At 32.8% G+C, this 21,780-nt stretch overlaps 1 protein-coding gene across 2 annotated transcripts in view; it reads left to right on the top strand.

The window, feature by feature from the left end:
* Nucleotides 1-642: 642 nt before the first annotated feature.
* The window catches only part of LOC145690073 (paired mesoderm homeobox protein 2-like), a 127,543-nt gene continuing 106,405 nt past the window's right edge, over nt 643-21,780 (top strand). For both annotated transcript variants that reach the window (XM_081764593.1, XM_081764591.1), the window contains exon 1: nt 643-1,207. In XM_081764593.1, coding sequence (XP_081620719.1) covers nt 1,051-1,207 — 157 coding nt within the window. In that variant the 5' untranslated portion in view covers nt 643-1,050. The remainder of the gene's footprint in view (nt 1,208-21,780) is intronic.

Raw genomic sequence — 21,780 nt, 5'->3', positions numbered from 1 at the left:
ATGGTAACACTGACAGTCCTTCAGGTTCATATTTTCTGTTGTGAGATAGCATTACCTATGATTGTGGTAAATTGCATTTCATTATCTCCTTTCACTTATGAAAAACAAGCAAAAGAAAGATGGTAAACTTTGTAGATGTCAGGCTCTTGTTACAATAAAATTATTTTTCTTATCGAACTCACTTCCCTCAAGAGACGCCACTGCTCTTCTTATTCTTCATTGTTAGGGTCTAATTGTTTTCCAGTGTGAAATACTTTACAGCTGTATTAGGAACTTTGTCAGGGCAGAGTAAATAAATAAAACAGATAAAGATCTCGGATGTTTATAGTGACAAAGTGGATTAATTTAGCAGATATAATACACATACAAACTTACATAGATATACATATTTCTCTTTCAGCCACTCCGAATGTTTTAAAGATTAAAAAAAAGTTTATGACAAGCTACAAAATGACGATGCTTTATAGATCTGAGAGACGAAGGTGTATCACAACATTGAAATAAGAAGAAAAAAAAATAGTTGAAGTGTACCGGGGGGAGGAGAAGGAGATAGTGTCGTTGCCAGAAAACATGACGGATGTGAGGGTCTGCTCTCGTTAAGTAACCGGACACCGAGCTTTTAATTCGGTTGCCTTGAGGAGCACGGGAGGAACGGGAGAGGTCGGTCTTTTTGTCGGGTTGTATTGCCTCTATCACACACACACATATATACACATACTTCCCACTTTCAGTCAAAAGTCACTTCTTCCTGCGATAAGTGTGCATAAGGAAGGCAAAACTGGAGGAGGGTTTGGTTTATTCCTTGAAGACTCAACTTGCGCATGCACACATAGCGACAGGAGGCTGTGCCTCTTTTTCTTGAAACGAGAAAAGGGGGCGGGATCTCTCTTGAGTTTCTCCGGCATCTCAATCGGGGCGGGCGGACGTCGTCGTGGTATAGCACAGCGCATCCGTTCTGTAGCCTAGAAGACGTAAAAATACGTAGTATATACTCATCACATTTAAGTATACAGTGTTAAAAACAAAAGTTATTCAGGGCGCGCGGCCATCATGATGAGCTACGGGATGGGTCTCGGTTTTCCGCCGGGGACAGATTTAGCGGCTTCCGAAAACTCGAGACGATTTTCTGTTAGCAGTCTTCTTGAATTGGAAGAATTTCCTGGTGTTGGCAAACAGGGTAGCCGTCACGATACAGATAAAAGTGAAGGTAAGGTATATCTGAATTTAATTGTTATTAATTTTAATTAGTTTTGTAAATGCACTGACAAGATTTAAGTTAATGTTTTGAATCCTTTAACAATTTTCCCCCGAAGATAATAACAAGTACTTAGCAGTTTCGAAATTATCTTTATCAGAATTCAATTTCATTTTCTAATAATAATAATAATAATAATAATAATAATAATAATAATAATAATAATAATAATAATAATAATAATAATAATAATAATAATAATAATAATAATAATAATAATTCAGTCCTTGTAACACGTAATGAGACTTTTAATTCTACATTAAAATAAAAATAAAAAAAACACAGTTTGTATGACAGCACTTGTCAAGTACATATATTTTCTATAAAATTCGAGTCAAGCAATTTTCTCCTATCCTCCTACTTTGAGTTTTAAAATATGTTCTCCAGTAGCCAGAAGTATTAATAAATTGAAGCCCAACTTATTGAATATATTGTATTCTAATAAAACATTTTTTGAACCATTTGAATTCTATTCACAAGTGTATTAAGCTGTTCCAAACAACAATAATAAATAATGCTATTATTTTTTCTGTGATATGAACCCAACTAATTGGGACAGCAGTCCTGTTATAGGTGACAAATAAATAAATAAATAAATAAATAAATAAACTAGTAACCAGATATATAACCGTTTGTCTTGTACGTATCTATAACGCTTAATTTTTTATTGAATTTACCACGAAGTACAATATTAGTTATAATATCAAAAATTAGCAATTTTCTCGGGATTCATTGTTCCAAAAGAACTGCATATTATATCTGTATTTATTGCCTTCTTTGAACAAAAAATTCAATTTTGATTGTAATGCGTCAACATTGATCCCTTTCTTAAAAAAAAAAAGACAAAACACAAATCACAAAAGAGAAAAATTAACTTTTAACTTTAATAGATCTAAATCTCAAAATTTTCAAATTGCCACTTTGGTGGGAGTAACGTACAATAATATTATTATTAATAATAATAATAATAATAATAATAATAATAATAATAATAATAATAATAATAATAATAATAATAATAATAATGAAATATTAAAGAGTATTTTTTCTAATGAGACTTAGTCTTAATATAGCGCAGTTTTATTTCGTTTCAATTAGATGACACAAAATAATGTCATTAGAAATTTTAAATATTTGAGCAAAAATTCTTTACCTTGTATGTTGGCTACTTACATTTATATTTCTAGGCATTCAAAAATAAATTAGAGATGTGGCAGCAACACATTCTCTAAATTAAATAACAAGATTTGTTTTTTCAGTTGAAACTCATGTCTACATTTGAAATAAATATATAATTCTCATATTAGCTTTTGAATGTTACAAAACAATTAAATATTTTTTTGAACCATTTACACCTTTTTTACATAGTAAAAGTATTAAATTACACCAAAATATGTCTACATTTTATATGCAATGTAAGATACTTATTTAAAAATGTGAGTTGTTAATTTACTTATTTATTTAACTGTACACTTCATTTATTACACCTAATTATAATGTCCTAACTCATTAATGCATTTACATGATTATATACCTACCCAACTGCTTATAGTGTAATAGTAAAATTACACCGTACCAATCGTGTAATATCGGATACAGCGCGCATTCTTAATATTGAAGAGTTTTGAAGATGCTTGATTCTGTCTTTTTGTAATAGAACAGAAGGGTTTGTCTTTCTTACCTTTGATGACAGCCCGAAAATTTAATTTCATTAAGCGGTTTCAGGTAATCGAATTTGTTATTTTACAGTTTGTAAACGAATAGAACATCATTATCTGCTCTTGTTATTAATAATGATATTTTAAAGTCTGTTCACGGATTGGAATATATTTTAAATTTTGGATACAAATACATTTATTTGTTTGGGAAAAGTTTGAAAAGTGTATTTTGTATTCGCTCAAGTTGCTAACGTTGTTTGTGAGTGTGTGGATTCCATATCGTTTATCCATCTTCTATTGTTATCGTCATATACGTAAAATATATTTTTAAAGTTCGAATATATTTGAAAGCCTTTCCTATTCTATTAGTAATTCCTAGAATTTTATAGCCTTCTTTTGCTATTTGGTCAACGTGGTGAATGAAATACGTAAAAGTCAAAAACAGCACTAAGTTCTTATGCTGTTTTCAATTTAACTATTTCCTTTCTATTTTATTAAAGAAAATACATAATGTACATGTTTTATCTTGAATTTGTATCTGGTTAGGGTAATCAATACATTTTCTCTAGAGCACTAATTGCTATTACAATACTAGTTTGTTTACTTGACAAAAATTGTGTACGTTATTTAAATCATTCTCTAGTAGAGTGTAGTCTGATCGTGACGATTTCCCTTTATAGAGCTTGAGATAATCTGAACAAATTAGTTTGAGAGAGTTAATTACGTTGGGGAAATCGTAGATTAACAAATCTAACAATAGAGAAAACGCATTCTTTTGAAAGATTGTAGAAGTCGTTACAATATACCATGTTTGAAACACATTCTCTGTATACAATTGATTGCTTGCAGTTACTTAGACGTATATGTCTCAAAGAAGTCATTGCAGTAATTACATGTTTAAGACATATTCTCTGTATGCAACTGATTGCTTGCAGTTACTTAGACGTACAAGACTCAGAAAAGTCATTACAATACATTGATGAAACGCATTCTCTGTATACAACTGACTGCTTGCAGTTACTTAGACGCACATGACTCAAATAATTTGACCGTAGATGCTGAGATCGAACGATTTGTAGTTTGCGAGTTAAAATATCGTAATCAATCACACATTTACAGCGTACAATAGGATTTTCTGTAAAATTATATTCATTGAATTGAAGTAGTCTGTAACGCAATCATTATGGTTTTGAAATTAAGCTAATTCTACGATTAATAATAATAATAATAAAAACTCCAAAGATGAACATATAAATGAGTGGCAATAGATATGAATGGTGTCAACATATGCTGAATAAAATATGGGTATGTGCAGGGGCGCATCCTCGGGAAGAACCCACCGGGTTCGTACTTCAAGTCAAAATTTCGTAACTCGACTAACAGTTGTAGACTTCCTTAACAGAACTATATTTGTTTAACAGAGAAATGATTAATCTAAGCCAAAAATTTGACTTAACGCGTCATCTGTACTCTTTCTTTTCTTATAAAAATAATCTAATTCTATCATTTTTTCCCCTAGAAATATTACTTAATGTCTTTTCAGGTGCAGAATAACATATGTTTAATATTACATAGACGTATTGGACCCCCAAATAATTTTGAACCCAACCAGCTAACATTTTTCATTTGTAGCTTTCCAGAAAGTCGATAGTGTTTTTTTTTTTTTTTTGTAAATATAAAAATAAATGCTGTACAATAATCACGTCATCTACTAACATGAAGCTGGTACTTGAATATATATTCATCAAACTTCATTCTAACACTAGTAAGGCAACAGCACAATAGTATAGCTACTGAAATATAGTTCAAAATTATGATTAAGTCTTAAACCTTGATTAAATATAGCTCCTAATTATGATTAAGTCTTAAACTTCAAGTAGATATAGCTCAAAGTTATAATTAAGTCTTAAACTTTAGTTAGATATAGCTCAAAGTTATGATTAAGTCTTAAACTTTAATTAGATATAGCTTAAAGTTATGATTAAGTCTTAAACTTTAATTAGATATAGCTCAAAGTTATGATTAAGTCTTAAACTTTAATTAGATATAGCTCAAAGTTATGATTAAGTCTTAAACTTTAATTAGATATAGCTCAAAGCTATGATTAAGTCTTAAACTTTAATTAGATATAGCTACGATTAAATCATTAAATTTGTTTACATACAATATTGTCCCAAAGTGAGACAGATATATGAATCGATAGATCACATTAAACTGAACAAAAATGAAATGATTACAGAAGAGTTCTCATGCGTAGTTTTCGAGAAAATAAAAAAAACGAAGTTTGTAAGGCGCTATAATGTATGTAGTTCGTTGTCAATTATAATAAATATATTATTTTTAAAATCTTCTGAAACAAAATTTTTAAATTTATGTATTTGCAGTACGTATATAAAAAACACTGTGAAGAAGTACATTATATATATTGTTGCTTGTCTCTGAACAATAGTGGCATAATAGTCTTAACAGTGATACACATACTCCTAAAGTGAGGCACAAACTATTTATGATGATCTGTATTTGAAAATAACTGTCGATAACAACAACCGCAAATTATTGCTCATTTTTAACATTAACAATATTTCTAATTATTACGATTAGTAATAAGTTTAACTATAACTAAGTTATAGTTTGTAGTTTCATTGTTATAATTTAACAGTGATGAAGCGTCAGGAACTTTGTCTGGAACTTGTAACTTTAACAAAAAAAAATATAGTGAACCTAAATTCCTTTTTCGGATCAAAAGATCCAATATATTTCAGGGAAAATTTTTCTTATAGACCTTATATCTGGAGAACTACATATAGTGTAGCCAATCCGAAACTATCAGTTAACTCAGTATGATGTGCTTATTCTGTTAAAAAAAAAAAAAAAAAAAAAAAACTCGATTTAAGGGCCGCTTAACAATTTTGTGACCCCTGATCCAATTGGCCAAAAAGATCCAATATATTTCAACAAAAATTTCCTTGTAAACCTTATATCTGGGGGATTAGATATAATGAAGCCAAACCAAAACTACCACTTAACTCAGTATGATGTACTTATTCCGGGGGGGGGGGGAAATACGAAAACTCGATTTAAAGGCCGTTCAAAAATTTTGTGACCCCTGATCCAAAAATACATCAAAAGATTCAATATATTTCAGTGAAAAAATTTTTTGTAGGCCTTATATATGAAGAATTACATATAATGTAGCCAGATTCAAATTATCAGTTAAAAACTCAGTATGATGTGCTTAATCCGTTAAAAAAAAAACAAACGAAAATTCGATTTAGGGGCCGTTCCAAAATTTTGACTCCTGATCCAAAAACTAATTATTGACCAAAATCGCAATATTTTGATGCATTTTTGGATCATTTCTAAAATTCTTGTATTAGTTTTTATATTCTGCGTTCTTGTGCAGCACCCAGGTTATAAGCGACGGAAGCTACTATCATAGAGGGCTCTGAAACATGACCGGAGTTTGAAACTGTTGCAGTAGGCAGATGAACTGACAGTTATGTAAGATAAATCTTTTCAGTATAGGTCGTTCCATACGACACTATCTCACCTAGAAGAGAGCTGGATTACCATTAAAAAATGTGAAAAGGAAACCTGGACAACCAAACATACTTCTTGTTCTCGCTTTTTTTTTTAAAAAAAATAAATAAATAATATAACTTTCAGTTTAACGTCCCATGGTTATGCTGTATAAGCTAAAGAAGACGGTAATGATGAGAATGAATGAATGACATGGTGGATTGAATAAAATGGAAGGAAACGGGAGAACCTCGAGAAAACGCACACACACACACACAATATTTATCTTCCACAAAGCACACTTGGCGCAAGCTGGGCATAGACCACACGCATCAAAGGGGAGCGCTCTACCACTGAGTCACAGTGGACCCCTCTTTTATACTGTGAAATTATTTATACTACAAGATTCGTCAGGGGCACGAACGGCGAAATATGGAGGACACTTAAAACTGCGTACGCTTTCCCAGTGTGACTCGAACTCATGATCAGGTTTTACTTCAAGATTTTCATTCTAATGCCTCTTACCACTTGACTACACCACAGTGGCGCTGATTTCTATATTCTATAGCTTCGGGGACGGGAGGGGAGAGTATTCAAGTATGTGAATCGTTGTCAGATATCATCACTAACAAAACATCAATGAAAATTTCAATACAAATATGGGACCCGCTCAAACTTTGGGGCACCCTCAGCAGCTCCAGGATTGGCGGCCGTACTACACCACACCATCTACGTCATCGGCCCCGTTTATGCTATTCGTTTAATGGTAGACCATTATTTGACATTTTTTTAATTAAAAGAAAGAAAAGAAATAATAATAATACTCGTTTGTTTAATTGATTGAACTTTAATGGAGACGTCAGCAGTGGCGGATCTAGGCCGGGGCCTTGGGCCTAGCCCCCCCCCCCGTTTTTTTAGTGACAAAGATAGTTTAAGCTATTATTTATATATTTTTGAAAGTTCATAGTAAGCTCATGATATACTTATCATAGCCTAGGTTCTTGCAGCCCCCCTCCACTTTTTACCCTCTAGATTCGCCACTGGGCGTCAGCATAGAGGCTATTTATCCCTGTCACGATCAACATGACTGTTCAAATAAGGACTGCTTGCTGTAAATGAAATTTAAGAAACGAACATGTCAAAATATAAGAAACAAAAACACTGTAGCAAAATAGAAGCAAAAATCTATAAGAGGATTTAAAATAACAAATATATGAGAATAACAAACAATAACAACAAACAATATGGGAATAATAACAATGAATAGTATTAATAGTAATAATAAAGAAAATGTATAATTACAACAATAAATAGTAAGAAAGAATAAAAGATAAAAGTATAACAATAAATGAAAGAGTAAATGACTAAAAGAGCACAGAGAGCGTAAGCTAAATTACAAGCGTATCAGTGTTGCCAATTTGGGGGAAAAGTCGCTAAATCTAGGGGATTCAACTTCCAGGATAGCGACAACAAAATTAGTTTTCTGATTAGTGACTTTTTTGGTGATTTTTGAATGGTAATTTGGGGATTTACTTACAAATCTAGCGACTTCTGTGCTGTGAACAACTCGTACTGTAATCAAGTACTATTACCTCGAATCAGTTGAGACATACTTCATTTTCCTTTTCCTTATTTCAGTCAGGTCTTCACGAGCTGGGAAAGTACATATCATTTATCTCCATATTCCCTCTTTGATTGATGTTATCTCTTGCCCTTTAACGGGGACCAATTCCAACCTTTAACCCCTTACCGCATGCCGTGCCATATATGGCACACTAGCAGCGTTCACCCCGCTTCGCTGCGGTCACCCCGGAACGCAATAAACTTTGTTACTTAGATAATTTTTACTTTTTCGCTTTCAAATTGCAAGCGCCTGTCATTTATGTTAACCCGCCGAGTCACGTGGTCATGCGGGTTGCATATACATACGTTTATTTTTACCTATGATGAACTATGGAGACTTGAATGGTCCATTATCTCAAGACACTGATAATTAAAAATTAAAGTGATATGATAAAAACCATCTAGGGTCCAAATCCTAACAACCCCCCAAAAATGAAAGAAATCGGTTCAGCCGTATTAGCGTGATGAGTTCACAAAGGATTTGTACGTTCTCTTTTATATATATAGATACCCTTTTTTAACTTTAGCTTTTTTTTTTTGGTGATTTATCAAAGACACCAAATGACTGTTTTGTCTGTTGTGTGAGATATTGACGTGTATGATTAAGAGATTTTGGTGTCACCTGGCATGTTCTTTGTGAGTTGTAAGTGTGTCATATACGACACTTACTTATTTCTCGCCGGAATTAAGTGAAAAATCTAAAATTCAAGTTTTAATTCATTTTTCAAGTTCCCATATGAAGATTTCCAATAGGCCTACTGATTATTTTTTTCGCTAAAAGAAAAAAAGTCATGCAGAAAGGGGTTAATGTCCTTTAATTTGCCGAGCTTCCGCTTAGAAACTCAAATAACACATTACTGATAGCAAGCTGATTATCTATAGAAGCGTGAGTAAAACTGAAATGTGTAATTCTTTTAATTGTAAACTTTTACTTTTGTTCGTTTTTCTAAACTCATTTTTGATTTCGTTGAAATGAAATTTGATCATAAAGTAGAGAATAAATATTGTATTAAAAGTGAAATTACTGTTGGTTACACTTTCAATTACGTTTTTGTAGCATAGATAGTATTTTAGCTTGAATTGATCATATATATAGATCATCACACACACACACACACACACACACACATATATATATATATATATATATATATATATATATATATATATATATATATATATATATATATATATATATATGTGTGTGTGTGTGTGTGTGTGTGTGTATGTGTGAGTATGTATGTGAAGGGAGAGAGACGACATTTTTTAAGCGACTTTTCATCTAAAGTTAGAGTCATTTTATCTCCCATTTAGCGATATTTTGTATCAACTTGTTGGCAATACTGATATCCATATCATTGTCTTAAGCAGTAGTCCATGACGCTCTCTAAGTTCTGAGTATTCATGATATGCGACAAGAATGTACCGAATACCCAGTGGGACGATACATTCCTCACAGATATGGACGATTGAAACCACGCAGCACAAATAACCATGCTTGAGTTAAATGAGAATGTCCGATTCGCAAAACACGTCAGGAGCACTCCATCTCTACAACTAAGGTGAGAGGACGTGTGCCACTCCCCAACGAGTGGCTTACACTGTGTGACGTTTTTTTAAAAAATGAAATGAAATAAAATCTTTGCTTTACGTCCCACGGTTATGCCGATTAGGCTAAAGGAGACGGTGATGATGAGATATAAGTGAAATGGTGGAATGAAGAAAGTGGGAGGAAACGGGAGAACCCCGAGAAAACCCACGAGCACGGTTTGTCCACACGGCGCGAGCTGGGATCGAACCAGGGACCCCAAGCACTGGAGGTGAACGCTCTACCACTGAGCCACCGCGCCTCCAAGTTTATTTTCAATTTGCCTGCAATAATAATGATAACAATTTTGACATTTCACAAAATGATTTTTATTTAAAGTGCTCAAAAGCCATTAAAAAATTTCTCTTTACAAGTAGAATGTGTGTCACTGTTGGATGTCACTGTGTGTCATTGTTAGGAGGAAAAGATAAACAACCATAGATACAATTCGCTCCTTAACAGTGTATTATTATACATATATTACATTAATAAATTAATAATGTGTTTCAGTAGAATAAGAATTATCAATTATTATTATCAATTATTATTATTATTATTATTATTATTATTATTATTATTATTATTATTATTATTATTATTATTATTATTATTATTATTATTATTATTATTATTATTGGGAACATACAAACTATATGCTTTTTGCCATAAACATTAGTTTTTCGAGATTTTCTCGAAAACTACACAGCAGAATTTAACATCAAGAATCTCATTTAATCAACTCGATTATCGATTAATATATTATGATATTTGGACAATGTTATAGTTAAAAAAAATTGTTTTTTTCTTTGCTTAAACATAATTTTAGGCTAATGCTGTATAGTAAGATCTTGTTACTGTCTTAATGAAAAGTTTGATAATGGTATGCTTTAAGACCAGTATCAACTTAATAGATGGCTTAGTTACAGCTCAGAATTATTTGTTTTATTAGATTCACAAAAAGTATTTTTTCTATATTTTCTCGAAAATTGCGCATCAGGATTTACATTGATCAATATAATTTTGTTCACCTTGATGAGATTTATTGACTGGTATATCTGAAGATTTTTCTTTCGTTGAACCCTAAGTATTGTCGATTGTGCAATATATCTATAGTTCACCAAAATCTGTGACGATAACACAAGTAAAATTAACTGTCGTCAGGGGCGGATGCCGGGAGAAAGATCGGGGCCATTGCCTCCCTCCCAGAAGAGAAAACTTTCGTATTTTATATATAAATAAAACCTATCCCAGAGTTTGGAGCTCTTAAAAGTAGCTCTAAGTAGCAGTAATATAACCCACCGTTCCCCCAGAAGTCTGTCTTGGATCCGCTCCTGGCTGTCGTATTGAACAATAAGGAGGTTTTCGTAAACGTTATAACTTAAATTTTGTAAGTAGCTCTTGAAAATCTGTTGCAGTCAACGCTAGCCCCCAGCTTATTATATTATTTAGAAGAGGATAGAATGCGTACAACATTTGTCGTACGAATCCAAGTCTCTCCGTAATAACAAAGAATTTGAAGCAATGCATAGTTGGTACTGCTTTATGATAATTACCTAATGCACCAAGAAGTTAAAATAGAACCGATGATTTAATAGCAACATAGATCAGACAAAGAATATTCGATATTGCCACCAGTTAAAAAAAAAAAAAAAAAACAGCCTACACTTGCATAAATTTCTACTATAATTGAGCTTTTTGAACTAATTTGAGGGCTTTGAATCCAATGACATTATTTAAAAACTTATCCATCCATGGTGTCACAAGAAAAATTATCTTAAATTTGGGGTCTTTGAAGTATTGCTTACGTCAATAGTAATTACCTCAAATTTGCGGTATTTGAAGTACCACTTACGTCAATAGTAATTACCTCAAATTTGGGTCTTTGAAGCACCGCTTCGCTTATGTCAATAGTAATTACTCCAAATTCGAGATCCTCGAAGTACCGGATGAATCGAATGGAATTATTTTTATTTAAATTTATCTGTCCATGAGGTCATGAGAAAAATTACCCCAAAGTTGGGGTTCTCGAAGTACTGCTTATGTCAATAGTAATTACCTCAAATTTGGAGTATTTGAAGTACTGCTTATGTTAATAGTAATTACCAGAAATTTTGGGTCTTTGAAGTACTGCTTATGTTAATAGTAATTACCAGAAATTTGTGGTCTTTGAAGTACTGCTTATGTCAATAGTAATTACCTCAAATTTGGGATCTTTGAAGTATCGTTTATGTCAATAGTGATTTCCTCAAATCTGGGGCGTTTGAATTACCGCTTATGTTAATAGTAAAAGTGTCTACCCTTGAATATATTTCTAATTGCAGTTTCCATAGTAATTTGGGAATGCTGAATCCAACTCAAGAATTTTAAAACTTATCTCTTTTAGGGATCACGCGAGTATTGACTTCAAAATTAGGATCGTATATCTTTCTTTTATTGATCATACAGAAGAAATTCATTGAACACGTCATACTGTAAATCACATATACTTAATATACATATCATACCATTACTTAATTATGTACAGACACTTTTTTTAATAAAAACTATTAGAAAATTAGTCTAAAAAATTCAATTAGAAATGCATCCAAGCAAGAGCAGTTTTGCTATTGGCAGAAGCGGCATAAGATTTTGAGACCATTTTTGTTAGGGCCAGTGGCGTATTTACGATTTTGCTTCGGGGGGGGGGAGCTTTGCCTGAAAATATGAAAATTCTGCAAGATATTTTGTATACTTTACTATAGTAAGTAAGATTTCGGGGAGGCTTAAGCCCGGAAGCCCCCCTAAATACGCCACTGGTTAGGGCATGTCTTGAACAACAGAATATACATTAATAACTACAAATTTCACAATGTTATTAGCTAATAATAATAAAAAAATATTGATAATATGTCTGAAGATGAGGCACATATGAATTGATATATCTTATCAGGATGAAGAAAATGACTTGATCGAGCCTCATGAGTAGTTTTTGAGAAAAATCGCCAAAACGAATTTATTGTTAACTTAAAAACTGATGCTATATACACAACCACGCCACTATTAAGGTGAAGTTACTCCCTTTCATTATAATGACAATTGCTTGATGACAGTACACACATTATATCGTTAATGAAGTATAACATAAAATTATCATTAACTCTTAAGCGTCAATTTTTTTCTTAATTAATTATGCAAATGTGTGAGTAGCATCAATCAAAAAAGATCATTCAGCTGAAGAAATAATATGCGTGAAGGTGAATTCTCGTTCATGCGTAGTTAAAATTGAACGGTTGATTTGAGTTGATTTTGAGTTTAACGTCCTGTTCAGCAGCGAGGCTATATGAGAGGTGGACCTACTCTTCCCGGTTTAACCCGAGTTATTTCGTTTTACTAAGTAGGTCAGTCCTGGTCGAATTTTCTTTCCAAACTGAAACAAATGCGGAAAACTTAATAGCTTGAGTTGCTCCGCCAGGACCTGGTTACTTCGGATAAAGTGGACCGGGAAGTGGTTAACGTGGAATCCGAACCACATGAGCTCCCACCGGAAATCGAACCCGGGTCTCCAAAGGCGCATACGCTAACCACTTAGCCACGAAGGAGCTCAAAGGGTTGATTTGTCTAAAGGCTCATGTAAGAAATTTTAAATCTTGTAGGATAATTTTTTTGTTTGTTTTCGTGTCATGCTTTATAGAAACTTATAGGCTTACACTATTATAATTTATATTATTGTTATTTTTTAAAAAATAGAACAAGTGTATCTCGTTGTTGTGATTATAATTCAGTAACGTGTGTCGTCAGTCAAAAAGGTTGGGAACCACTGGCATACGAAACACAGCATTAGCATTGAGTGTTAAGGATCCTCACTATTCTTCCCACTAATTTATTATTATTATTATTATTATTATTATTATTATTATTATTATTATTATTATTATTATTATTATTATTATTATTATTACAAAGTCTTATAATAATTTAAAATGAACATAAGTCGAAGAAAAGGTAACAGAATGTTCGTCACATAGAATAAACTATTTTAACTTTATGACAAGGGATCTTAACTGCCAATCTCGACTTTATTATCATTGTGTATCTTCGGTATATTTTAACCAATCTTTTATGTTAGAAATATGACAATAAACTTATTTTGATTTTTTTTTTGCCTGCTGGATGTGTAATTTTCAAATAAAAAAAACAATCTTATTTATTTTTCGCCAATTTCTTTAATTATAAAATATTATAAAATATTTATAAGATGTTACTAAATGGACAGTTTGTTGGTTGGTTTTAAGAGTTTTGGTGGTGAGAACAGAAGTTTGTGTCCTCAATAACGACATTATAAGCTGTGCATTTAAAATTTTTAGTTTTACGAAAAGTATATTTAGAAAAATGTTAGTTTATTTACAGTGTTAATAAAACAAAAACTGACTAAAGCACGAAATTAATACTTGTATAACAGTTTCAACATGTAACATCGCCTTTATCAGACATGTTATTTTCTTCCACTTGACCACCCTCCATTTCAAGATCGGAGATATTTCAACTTTGTATCTTGTTCATTATAACTTTGGAAATATTCCACAGTATTAAGAGTCTTCATCCCGGCGAAAATAAAATACCGCTAATTTTACAGTAACTATGTGATATCTTCAAATAGATAAAAGATAATTGAAATATGGAACAAGAGCGCCCTAGACAATATTATTTTGCGTGAGGTACCGTTATCACAAGTCACCTAGTGGCTTTCCGTTTTCAGCTGTTTAGAAATGCGAAAATAAATGCCAATTTTCAAAATCGAAAGCAGATAAGTGAGTCGTGATAACGGTTTCTCATGTAAAATAATATTGTCTACGGCGCTCTTGTTCCACATTTCGATTATCTTTTATCTATTTGAAGATATCACGTAATTACTGCAAAATTAGCGGTATTTTAATTTCGCCGGGATGAAGACTCTTAATAAAATAAAACAGACCAAAAACACCAAATATATATTAATAATGCTTGTGTAACAGTTTCGGGAATGTAACATCGTCATAGTTTTGAAAATATTCCACAGTATTAGTAAAACAAAAGTGACCAAAGCACCAGATGTATATTAATAATACGTGTGTAAGTTCCAGGAATGTAGCATCATCAAGATAACGTGCCTGATGACCGTTAAATTGTTGTACGTTAAACGTTAATAATATCGTTGGACAAAATGTTGTCCGTTAAACTTTAATAATATCGCTGGGCAAAATGTTGTCTGTTAAACATTAGTAATATCGTTTTGTAAACTGTTGTCCGTTAAACGTTAATAACATGGTTGGACAAAATGTTGTCCTTTAAACGTTAATAATATCGTTGGGCAAAATGTTGTTCGTTAAACGTTAATAATATCGTTGAGTAAAATGTTGTCCGTTAAATGTTAATAATATCGATGGACACAGTGGCGTAGGGAAGGGGGGCCCAGAGGGGTCGGGCCCCACCCAAAGAGGTCCGACAATGTACTTTGGTACTTTGATGTTTGTAATTTTTTATATATTTGTATGTTTATATATTTTTTTGTTTGTAATTTTTCTATGTGTACCTATAACAGCACTTGCCCCCCCCCCCAAACACACATTCTGGCTACGCTAGTGGGTCCGTTAAACGTGAATAGTATTTTCGAATTTAGAAGTAGTGTGTGTTTCAAGGAGCAGCTATTCGTGTACCTTAATTTATTTTATTTACATATTTACGTACATAATTCCAGATACAGTTGAACACCATTTATACTGGAATATCTAACAAATCCAAGAAAAGATAATAATAATAATAATAATAATAATAATAATAATAATAATAATAATAATAATAATAATAATAATAATAATAATAATAATAATAAATAACAATAACCAAGTAATAACAAGAAAGATTGACTATAGTTAACTAGAATTATCGACTAAAGTAATATCATAGTGCAGAGTTATATGCAGCTTCAGAACTAAATAAATCTACAGTCTAGGTTATAATATAGTCTATATATATATATATATATATATATATATATATATATATATATATATATATATATATATATATATATATATATATATATATATATATATAAGATGTGTGAATGGAATTCGGAAATACAATTCTGAGAGTAGCGTTTCAGATCTGAGTTGGCCACATGTGAGTTGATACGAAGGATGTTATAAAATAGATTATCTGCCCATACGTATCTTCATCATATGAACTCAATGAAGCCAAAAAACAACCGAGCATCGTCTAAACCCGCACGTCTGATTGGCTATTCTCTCTTCCGCCATGATTGTTGGCTCGAAACATTGCGATTTTAGTGGCGCGGAGTGGGCCGAGTAGGTGTGGCAAAGCTGTGACGTATGGCTTCACGATTTTGTTTTATGGGCAGATTCTATATTTTATAACATCCTTGGTATAAACTCACATGTGGCCAACTACTATTTTATAACATCCTTGGTTTATGTCGATATTTGAGATCACTGATTTTATTATGAGTGTCACGTAGTTGTATATTTAGTGTTCGTAACAATACATGTTTTGTCATTGCGTGTATGCGAGCTATTGTCAAACGTACTATTACAAGTAAGAAGTATTATTACAGAACTAAGTTTAGCCGGGATACGTTTGTAGGAGCTGCCACTGTTCAAATAGGCGAACAATATTCTATTTTAGGCAAAATTAGAAAAAAAGACAAAGAACAATAGACACACACTGTTAATTAACAGTATAATTTGGTAGCCTACATTATATAAATAATAATTTCTTTCAGCAAAATAAAGCAAGTCTATTATTATTAGGAATGAACAACTTTGTTTAAAGCTCTTCAAAATTTCGTTTCTTTTCGATTTTCTCGAACACTACGCATGAGAGTTTATTCAAGAGGATTTTATTTTCTTCAGCTGAATGTGGTTTGTCGACTGGTACATTCAGTCTTTTCTTCGGACATACTAATTATTATTAATCAAAAATTAAGATAAAAAACTTCGTACATCTTACTAATTATTGTATTGTCGTGCTAATACTATAATATAGAACTTAGTAAGGAGATATTCCAGCGTCTTAAGGAGTGGGGCAAGGAAAGAGGGGTCAGTTTCATTTTCGGAAAGCTCTTTCCAAAGCAAAACCATATAAAGAGATTTTTTTTTTTAAAAAAATGATAAACTCATACTTTTAATGTATTAAGACATAACTATTTCAACGCCTTGAAGTCAAGTCTACTACAAAGCCTACCATCTGTCATACAAAATGTTTCAATTTTATTTTAAAAAGTAAACAAAAATTTTAAATGTAAATATTGAATTTAAAATTAAAAAAAAATCCGTTGGTTGATTAGTTTTATTTGTTTAAGGGTCTTCACTACAACGAAATTAAACTACCGTTAATTTTAGATTTTTTTTTTTTTGTAACATCTTCAAAGCAAATAAAAATATTCGAAAAGCAGAAACGTATTGAACTAGACAATACGATTTTGCATATGATACCTTTACCACAACTCATCTACCTGCTTTTGGTATGTCGCTATTTACAGAACCCGCAAAAAGTGCTAAATTTTATCTACAGTTGCAAATCGAAAACAGATAGATGAGTTAAGATAACGGTATCACATGCAAAATCGTATTGTCTAGTTCACTACGTTTCTGCTTTTGGAATATTTTTTATTTGTTTTGAAGATATTACAGAAAAACTCTAAAATTAGCGGTAGTTTAATTTCGCTGTAGTGAAGACCCTTAACATCGCGTTTGAACATCTGGATTGTATATACAAGACGTGAATCTAAGGATACCTACGACATCTTTGGTTTTTTTTTTTTTTTTTTTTTTTTTTAGCTCATTGATTTATATGCAGAGACGGATATAACCCGGGGTCAGGGAGGACCTAGGCCATCCGGTTTTTTGGGTAACAAAAATAATTGAAGCTATTATTTGTATATTTTTAAAAGTTTATAGTAAACTCATTATATACCTATCATAGTCCGGGTTCTGGTTGCCCTCTCAGTTTTTACCTTCTAGACAGCGCGTTTTTTTTTCTGGGGGACAAGCATTAATACGCGTATTGGGACCCCTAGAAAAGTTATTTTTTCTAATTCTTGGGCTTCATCTTTCTCTTACTCTTTATGGGCCCTTCGGGGCCTGTGTGCCTTTCCGCACGGCAAGGCTTGCGGGGCAGTTAATTACGCCCCTGGGCCCGTTCCAAAGAAGACAAATTAATTAAGGGGATAATATTGACAAATCTCAAAGTCATACTAATAAATATTATTTCTAGAGACCCTAATAGTAGATATTTTTTTACTGAAATGGGCCCAAGTCTCATTTTTTCTTTATTTACCTTTTCTGTGGTGTTTTGTTTATATCTAATCTAGTGAACCTGTTTGATGTTTCATTTACAATTTCATGTTCGTATCGTATATGGAGTAAGAAAATTTTGTCTTAAAATGGGCCCCATTCGAACGGCGGGAAGCTTCTCTGGGGGAGTTGCCCCCTGCCCCCACAAGTTACGGCCCTGCTTCTAAATTCGCCTCTGTTTATATGAGGAAGTATGTAAAATGTCATTCTCTTTTTTGAAATCGATAGGAATAAAGTTAACAATTTGATTTTTAACTTCATCAAATGTGTTGAAAATGTCTCTTACTTCATGAAAATTAAGTTCAGTGGTATACAAGGTGTTAATGTACTATACGCACAAATTTTAAGAAGTTACTCCTCACATCAAAATAAAAAAGAAAAAAGTCTATGTGGGGGAAAGGTACTCTGCTAGACTAAAAGGAGGGTCTACAGTATTAATATGTTAAAAATGTATTTAGCAGTGTCGTGCCGTGGGAAATCAGCGCTCGGGGCGAAAGTATACGACGGCACCCCTGTACATATGAGTGAGGTCAACAGACCAGCCGTTTGCGAAGTGCCACCATGGTTGGAGCGAAACGTAAGAAAATTTTCAAAAATAAACCCTGCTTTTCCTTTATTACTTTTTTCGTTTCATTTTATATATGTGCACACGCATTTTCCTAACAGAATAACATTTTTCCTCTCACTTTTTCTCCCTTTTCTTTTTCCTCCCCAATTTTGCGCTCCCTTACTTCGGCGCCCCGGGCCGTTGCCCCGCTCGCATCCCCGCCCACGGGACGGCACTGCTATGATTTATGTGCTTTATCAAATGTTACTTTATCTTCTAACCTAGCAAAAGATTATTTATTAAAATTTTCAAAAAGTTTAACATGGAAGATTTTCATAGTACTGATGCATACAGTATATAATTGGCATTATTATTTTTAATTGTAATCACGTATTCACTTATTTTGTATTGAATTTAAACACCTTTAAAAAGAAACAAAATAAACACATCATTAAAACAAGAATAAACAAGTAAAGCATTTCGAGTAATAGTTTGTTTATTTTTATTTTTTTTACAAATCAGATCTTAGCTGAAAAAGTTAAAATTTACTTCTAAATTACCTACCTATATACCAACCAAAAAGCTAACCTAATATGTATTAATATTTTTATGTGACTAGGAAATCGAGGATGGAGTTCATTAACATCATGTCTGTACTTTTTTCGTTTCCAATACATAAGTTTCTCATAGTTTCCATCTGTTGGTACTTAATTCTTTGAAGCTAGATATAAGATCACTTTGTTGTAGTCAAATGAATAGAATCTTTCTGCGTATAAAAGAAGATAATCTGCCAACAAATTTTGTCCATACGAAAATGAAATGAAATGAAATAGTTCAGATTGATGCCCCCACGATTATTACCTTTAGGCTAAGGAGGATGAATGATGAAGGCAAGTGAATGACGACGACGACGATGATGATGATGATGATGATGGAATAATTAGTGGAATGAGAATGTGGGAGGAAACGGAAACCTTGAGAAAACCCACTTACATGATGCTGTCCACCACAAACTTACTTGGCCAGGGATCCCATGCACCAGAAGTAAGCGCTTTATCACAGCCACCGTGCTTCCATTTGCCCATACGAAGAAGGCAAATGATTTTTAATTACTTTCATGATTGAGAAAATTCGTTCACAAGATACTTGGATACACAAAAGAGTTGAAACGTACTTATATTATACATGCTTTATACAATGATGGATATAATGGATCATTTAGATGTAAATTCGTGAGGCAGCTGCAGTGCACAAGTTAGACATACAGTAGAACCCCTCCAATCCGTCACTATTGGGACTGGGGGTATGGTCGGAACGCAAAAAGGTCGGATTATCAGCAAATACAGAAAAAAATACCTATTTAGAGTTAAATAAACATTCTCTGAACTCAAAAATGTCCGTATTGTTCTCTGCAGTAAAAAACATTACAAAAAAAAAAAAAAAAAAACAGCATACAAGCTGTTATTATTATTGCAAAGAGTAATATATACTGTATATACAATATTTACTAGGTAAGCCTATAGTATAACGAATACAGAAGAATACTGTCGTAAAACCAACGAACAGTAAGCACTAAAAACTGCACAGTTCAGTACAGAAAACACGCACAACGAAATAAATGATACAAGAGAGGACGAACCACTGAAGCGGACAAGCAGTAACAGCAAGTAAACATCAATGTCGTGATGGCCGTAAGGCCGTAAACGACAATGGGACTCGTGAGTCATCGGCGAGTCGGGACAAGTTCGGCTCAAGCACGGTCGGATCAACCGGAGTGGCTGACCAGCCGAGGGCGGACGAGAGAGGTTCTACTGTACTTTACTCTGTTTTCCAGCTTTGAATTTCCATTGATTTCCTCTTCTTCGTTTTTCTCTTTTCCAGTTCTATGATCAAATTACTCGCTGTGAGCTTCACTACTTATGTGTTATAATATCTTGCTTTTTACATATTGGTTGATTTATAGTTTCTATAATGACGAGCAAATTGGAACACTTGCGCGGTGTTGTCAATTGGCGGGAGGCGATAGTATGTACTGACTTTTCGCACTACTGCGAATATTGTCAATACCAGATGCGCTACATAGATATATCGTATTACTATACTAATTGCTCTCTTTAATAATAGAAAAATGAATTATGAACACATACGTGCAAACCGCCAACTGGTTGCCATGATACATACTTATAAAATCTTTCCATATAAAACAATATTGTGAAACATCTTTAGAATAAGTTTTCTCGCGTATAAATGCGAGTAGATTTTGACTCAAACTTTTTGTTTAATATTTCTTCCTATAGGAAATCGAACCTATAACCTATTTGGAAACAAAAATGACCTTCTAACTGGATTTTGGTTCTTTTTGCTGCTAGTTGCATTTGAGATTACCTTCTTTTAAAACAAAATACGAGTAGTTTAAAGAAAAAAAATATCATCACATTTATTTCGTAAAACATTTTTAAAACAACCAATTCCTTATCCGGTATATCAATGTGATTTTTTGAATCTTTGTGTTCACGTTTAAGTATTTCATAATTCTTTTGCCCCCTTCTCCTTCCCTTTTACTCGATATATGGACCCTGGTTTGATCCCTGATTCGATCTCCGGCCAAGTAAATTTGTGGTGGACAACAATCGTGCTCGTGTTTTTTTCGGAGTACTTCCGTTTCCTCCCACTTTCTCATTCCACCAATTCCTCCATCATTCACTTGCTTTAAGAGTCTTCACCCCGGCGAAATTAAAATACCGCTAATTTTACAGTAATTATGTGATATCTTCAAATAGATAAAAGATAATCGAAATGTGGAACAAGAGCGCCCTAGACAATAATATTTTACATGAGAAACCGTTATCACGACTCACTTATCTGCTTTCGATTTCGAGCCATTTTGAAAATCGGCATTTATTTTCGCGTTTCTAAACAGCTGAAAACGGAAAGCCACTAGGTGACTTGTGATAACGGTACCTCACGCAAAATAATATTGGCTAGGGCGCTCTTGTTCCATATTTCAATTATCTTTTATATATTTGAAGATATCACATAATTACTGTAAAATTAGCGGTACTTTAATTTCGCCGGAGTGAAGACTCTTAATATCGTTTCCCTTAGCCAAACAGCCATAAGCGTGGGACGTTAAACTCAAAGATTTCATTTCATTTTTATTTTCAATATATGGACTCAAGATTACTGAACAAACGTGTAGGCTTCCAAATCTAACAACAAATTATCACATTCAAAACAAACTCGATTTTTTTCAAGACAAA

The sequence above is a fragment of the Thermobia domestica genome, chromosome 7, assembly GCF_964235325.1.
Source record: "Thermobia domestica chromosome 7, izTheDome1.hap1.1, whole genome shotgun sequence".
In the NCBI taxonomy this organism is placed as follows: domain Eukaryota; kingdom Metazoa; phylum Arthropoda; class Insecta; order Zygentoma; family Lepismatidae; genus Thermobia; species Thermobia domestica.
Note: the sequence above shows the minus strand (reverse complement) of the source record. Positions and strands in the feature narration are given on the sequence as shown.